Below are 5,915 nucleotides of genomic sequence, written 5' to 3' on the forward strand. Positions count from 1 at the left end.
TGTTCTGAGGAAAGAGAGCAGTTTGGGTCTCTAGGAGCTGGTCTGAAGCTCAAAGGCATTTTTTTAGTTCATAAAGAGCATTAGGCAAGGACACTCGGAGACCTTGTCAAGCAAGGCAAAAAGCAAGGTCATGTGATTCTTCAGACACCAAGGTCCCTCTTTCTCACAAAGTGCATAGTGCCGTTTATTTCTTTGGTACAGCTTTTCCTTCTTGAGCTGCCTTTCCACAGATGAAACTTGCAGTGTTTAATTGCAGAAGAGCATTTCCCAGAACAGACCATAGGGTCCCCCTCCTCACTGCCCACCCACTCATCAAAGCCAACCACTCAAAAGGCCACACTGAGCTGAGCTTTCTAACCCTGTTGCTGCTTCTCTACCTTTAGGCCTAAGGGCTTCTTTTTGCATCCCCTTGTTTTTGCAAGAGACAACCTTGCCCACCATGAGGTAATTCTCCTAAAGGTTCTAAATTCACCCCTGGAGTGTTTCTTGGTGGTTCACACTAGCCCTGAGGAGGGAAATAAAGTCTGTCCTTTCTGGGGCAACCTTCAAGTCCTGGAATATGGCAGCCAGTCTCAGAAGAAAATGGGGAAAATATCATTTGCTTTTCCTGAGTATCATGGCCACAAATTGAATTTCTTCCTTGTGTGGCTCTGTGACACAGTTGACCAGCATTCAGTGCATAGCACAGAAGGGGCCTGGAGCGGCAGAGATTGGTCTTACTTAGTGCCCCTTACACTAAGGGTATCAGGATTAATCATGGAATACACTATCCTGCTTGTCTGAGAAGCAAGAAGTTTGTAAAGAAAGAACAAATTTTCTTTTTCTCCATTTCTCATCTTCTCTCTACTCCCCCTTTCTCCATCTCCTCCCTACTTTCCTGCTAACACATTCCTGTTCACTAGGATCAGCACAGAAGCTGCATTCTGTAATGGCATTTATGAGGGATGGTTAGTGCATCCTTCCTGTATTATTTCCCCTGTGCTGGACCTTGGTGTTAGAACTCAAAGGTGAGATGGCACCTTAAAAGCTTTAGTGTGTGTGTGTGTGTGTGTGTGTGAGAGAGAGAGAGAGAGAGAGAGAGAGAGAGAGAGAGGAGTGAGTGTTTGAAAGAGAGCAAGAGAGAGAGAGAGAGAGAGAGAGAGAGAGAGAGAGAGAGAGAGGAGAATTGTGTGTGTGAGTGAAGAGAATGTGTGTGTGTGTGTGTATGAGAGAGAGAGGGGGAGGGAGAGAGGGGGAGAATTGTGTGTGTGTATGTGTGTGAGAGAGGAGAATGTGTGTGTATGTGAGAGAGAGAGAGAGAGAGAGGAGTGTGTGTGTGTTTGCATGCACGTGTCTATGTCAATGGGAGCTTTTAGTGTAAGAAGAGATCACCTATAAGAGGTAAAGCAACATAAAGTGCAGCCAGGTCAGGCTTGGGGAAGACAAGGTAGTGCTGGAGTTTATACTGTAGGAAAGATGGGAAGTAGGGTCTGTTAGGAAAGAGAAAGATGCGCACACTGATCTCTGGTTGGTGGTGTCAAGCCTACGTAGACCAGGAGCCTGGCCCTATGGAAGCACAGTGACCATAATGTACTGATTTCACACTTGTAACACTCTCTTTAGTTCCCGTCTTGATTATGCAAGTGCCAGAATACCCTCCTGCCATCTCTGATTGGCTTGTGTGCTTGCAACAAGGATGCTGATGGCCCGAAAGCTGCAGACACTGTACATCTTCCCTGCTACCTAAGGCTGATCTAAGCATTCCCATGCTTCTTCTTCAGGCCCACTGACTGCCTCTGAACCTAGAGGTGTCCGGAGAGGGCAAACCACTCACTCTACCACATGCTCCCCAGTGGTTTGTGATTAGGTTTCCTTAACTAGTTGGGAAGGAAAACTCTGGGAAATGATGGGAGTTAACCTAGCAACCAAGGATGCCTTCAGCGGAAGAGTTAGAAAGGAATCAAGCATCCAAGAAAATGGCATTGCTGATGGTCTCATCATCCATTGGATGGAAGGATAAAAGCCAAGTGTGGAAATAAAGTAAATCAATAATAAAGCTGACAACAATTCACTGGTTGGTTTGCAGGAAGGATTTCTGGATAGCAGAGGCAGAAGGATTAGGAACTCAATGCCATCCTTGGTTACAAATTGAGATTGAGATTCCATCTTAAAACAGCTGAACCAACCAACCAACCAACCAACCAATCAACCTCTGTCCCTAGCTATTGCTTAGGTCTTGCCAAAGGGCTCTGAACTCAAAATGTTGCCCACATTTCCAGTTAGGCTGTTTATGAACATATAGCTTCCATCTACATGAAGAAAGAATTTGTGTTCTCTAATAATAGGATACTAAAACTAATCTATTTGGGAAACATACTTTTATTTTTTAAAATATTAGGTGTAGGGGTATTCTGCCCGCATATACGATTGTGAATCGTGTGTGTGCAGTGTCCACAGAGGCCAAAAGAGACTGTCATCTCCCTGGGACTGCAGTTAACAGGTGGTCATGAGTTGCCAAATTGGTACTGGGAATTAAATGAACCTGGGTCCTCTGGAAGAGCAGGCAGTTCCCATAACTGCTGGACTATCTCTTCCATCCCAAAAGCATTTTTAAAAAAGTGATTAATAGTCATCCAATGTGAGATTATAATTATAGTTATAATTATAATAGCATTATAATTATAAAGGACCCAGGATGCAATTGGACTCTTGAATTTTTACCTTTACATTTTTTTGGAAGCCGCGGAGCAACACACTAGGCTTCAAGCAGCCCACAAAGGGAACTGGAGGCTGCTTGGCCTCGGCTCATTGCTAGTGAGTTTTGCTGTGCATCAGTGCCATGGGTGACGAGTAGGGGGCTGTCTTAGACGTGATCCAATCCTGTCCCTTCATCTTTTCAGGTACGCAGACGGAGACCGGAAGTAGAAGAACACAGGTGTCCGGTGTGGGCTTTCTCTTCCCATGATGCTGAGCGGCCAGTCTGATGATGCATTGACCTGTTGTCATATTTCCACCAGGCTAGGATTAGATGAAAAAACTCACCTCCTGCTTCAGCCTGGCCCTGCAGCTGGAGTCCCTTAGGATGGACTCGGACTTAGGGGTAGATGTGAAGCAAGGTTCTTCAGCTGCTTTCAGCCGCATCTTTGGCAAAGAGTTTTGCGTACTCGGGTCCTTTGCTGGATCCTTCCACTCCTCACACTCTGAACTATCCAGGGCTCTTCCAGGGAGCCCCGTACTGGGGCAGAAGTTTCTGCCCGGAATAGGACTAATGTTGGCCATGGTGACAGGAAAGGGCTTAGTGACTGCCTGAGGCAACGCAGGCTGCCCGGGCCTGCTCTCTCCCAAAGTCCCGGAGCGGACTGTCTGCAGAGCTCCTGGGCTGCCTTTTTGGTGGGAGGTGGTCCTGTCCATGGTAGCACTGAAATACAGTGTTGTGCTCTCCTGTCCTTCCTTCTCCTGCAGGGGACCATCTGTCTCCTTCCCCTGAGCTGCAAGGTCAGCCTTGGACCCAGCCTCTGGGCTATCCTCCTGTGTAGCTGGTAGCTTTTGGCTTGTTGGATTGTCCTCAAGCTCGCTGGCAAAGGAGAGATAGCTTGAAGTTTCCAGTGACTCCATCTCTGCTTTCGGAGCCCCTGCATACTCAGACTCTTTCTGTAAGGTCAAAGGGTCACGAGGAAAGGATGGGAGGTCTTGCTGGGAAAACAGGGGTTTCCTCTGCAGATCACAGTGTTGACTCGACCCCAACACAGGCGGACAGGAGCAGCCAGGGCTGTCACCTCCGAGGGCTGCATTGATCTTAGATACACTTCCTGTCTTGAGCGCAAGTTTCAGCAACAGCCAGTGGTGGTGGCTGAAGATGGAGTACTCCCCAGATCTCTGCTCCCCCAGCCCCACCTCTGAAGTGTTCTGCTCTGGGCTGGGGGCCTTATCTAGACTTGTTAGCTCATAGCTTTCCTCTTGGCACCAGCTTGAGCCGTCTGGTCTCTCCCCTGTGGGAACCATGGCCTTGGAGGGAGGCTCTGATTCAGGTTTGTCCTCTATGGGGCCACAGCATTTCCTCATGAAGTTCCGCTGGATGTCTGAGGATTTAGGGTGTAGTAGGCTGTAATAAATAACTAACGATGTACAGCCTGAAACAGAAAACAACAAAAATAACTAAAGGGCGAGCATGAGGTTGTGTTCTGGGACATACTACATCCTGCTGCGAGTGACAGACTCAGTGGCTACTTTGAATGCAACAATATAACGCTGATAACAATAAGATTCTGAGACTTCAGAACTGACACTCTTTAAGGGGTAAGGATTTTAAAGAGGCCCCAGCATCTATCAGATTTGAAACTGTACACCACGGCTTCGCTCCTGTGGAGTCTCAGCCTTCTTCCTGGAGGGCGTCTTCCACTGACCGTTTGTGCCACATGCAGATTTGTGCCTGCATGGTAGAGATCTCCCAGAATTCTTCAGAATCCTACCACTGGCTCAGCATGGAAAGATGCCAAAGCCGGGGGAGGCAGGAGGTAAGAAAGAGGCCTCAAAAACAAGAGCCCGAAGCAGAGGTCAGTCATGCTCCTCAGAAGCCGTGTCGGGGCATTTCCCTGAGCAACAACAACACTTCCTCTGTGCACAAACAGCTTAATCACATTGTTGTCAGTTTCATTTATGTCGATCAGAAGTGTTGACTGCTGCAATAATCTCTTTACCAGAGCATTCCAGTAAGCCACCCACGTTGTTTCCAGTTTCCTGTCGCACCGGAGAAAGTGCCTATGTTAAGGGTGCTTATTATGTGGGTGTAAGATCTGAACTAAGTGTGAGGAGGGGGTCTGAAGGTGCCAGGGGATGGCAGCATGACAGACCCTAGGAAGAGCCCAAAGGACAGTGCCCCCAGACCCTCAGTGTCTCTGGGGACAAGAGCAGGTCCAGGGCAGGGTAGTGGTTTGTGATAAAATCGGAAAGTGGGGACAAGGATCAGCAAGCCATCCTCTCTGCACTGAACACAGCTCACACACCAGCTTCTGTGCCTTGGATTCTCACTGAGCCCAAGCAATATGCAGTCACTCATCTTTGGTGAACAAATCCCACCACGGCCAGGAAAGAACAGCAAGCCAGCTGATGCTACCCTACACTAACTACCCTGTGCCCCCAGGCAGCCAGTTAGGCAGCGGGATCTGCTACAGTCGGAGGCACTGGGTGTGCTGGTTTTCTGTAGGATCCTGCCACCTGCTGGATTCTTGGCTGTAGCTCCAGGCTGCTGTGTAGTAGACACTCAATACATATTTGTCTAGTGAAAGAAAGAAATGGCCGGGCGGTGGTGGCACATGCCTTTAATCCCAGCACTTGGGAGGCAGAGGCAGGCAGATTTCTGAGTTCGAGGCCAGCCTGGTCTACAGAGTGAGTTCCAGGACATCCAGAACTACACAGAGAAACCCTGTCTCGAAAAAAAGAAAGAAAGAAAGAAAGAAGGAAACATCGAAACTAGATTTGGGCAGGAACTGTCTCAAGTCTGGGTTCTTGAGACTATAATTCTTTAAAAAACAATTTACTTCATGCATATGTATGTTTTGCCTGTATGTGTATCAGTGTGCCACAGGTCTGCCTGGTGCTCTGAAGAAGCCATAAAATTCCCTGGAAAAGGAATTACAGACCAGTGTAAGCCACCACCAGAAGACCCAGGTCCTCTGAAAGAGTAGCCAGTGTGCTTAACCACCGAGACATCTCTCCAGCCTCTATTATCTTTCTTTTAAAAATTACTTGTTTGTCTCAAAAAACCAAACCAAAAAAAAAAAAATTACTTGTTAAAAAAAAAAAAAAGTCAGGCAGTGGTGGTGCACACCTTTAATCCCAGCACTTGGGAGGCAGAGGCAGGTGGATTTCTGAGTTCCAGGCCAGCCCGGTCTACAGAGTGAGTTCTAGGATAGCCAGGGCTACACAGAGAAACCCTG

At 47.8% G+C, this 5,915-nt stretch overlaps 1 protein-coding gene across 1 annotated transcript in view; it reads right to left on the reverse strand.

Moving 5' to 3' along the window:
• Window positions 1-2,745: 2,745 nt before the first annotated feature.
• Xkr5 (XK related 5) overlaps window positions 2,746-5,915 on the reverse strand; it is a 17,952-nt gene continuing 14,782 nt past the window's right edge. The window contains exon 7 of the mRNA XM_028766369.1: window positions 2,746-4,109. Coding sequence (XP_028622202.1) covers window positions 3,004-4,109 — 1,106 coding nt within the window. The 3' untranslated portion in view covers window positions 2,746-3,003. The remainder of the gene's footprint in view (window positions 4,110-5,915) is intronic.

This window comes from Grammomys surdaster, unplaced genomic scaffold (assembly GCF_004785775.1).
Source record: "Grammomys surdaster isolate TR1022 unplaced genomic scaffold, NIH_TR_1.0 167, whole genome shotgun sequence".
In the NCBI taxonomy this organism is placed as follows: Eukaryota; Metazoa; Chordata; class Mammalia; order Rodentia; family Muridae; genus Grammomys; species Grammomys surdaster.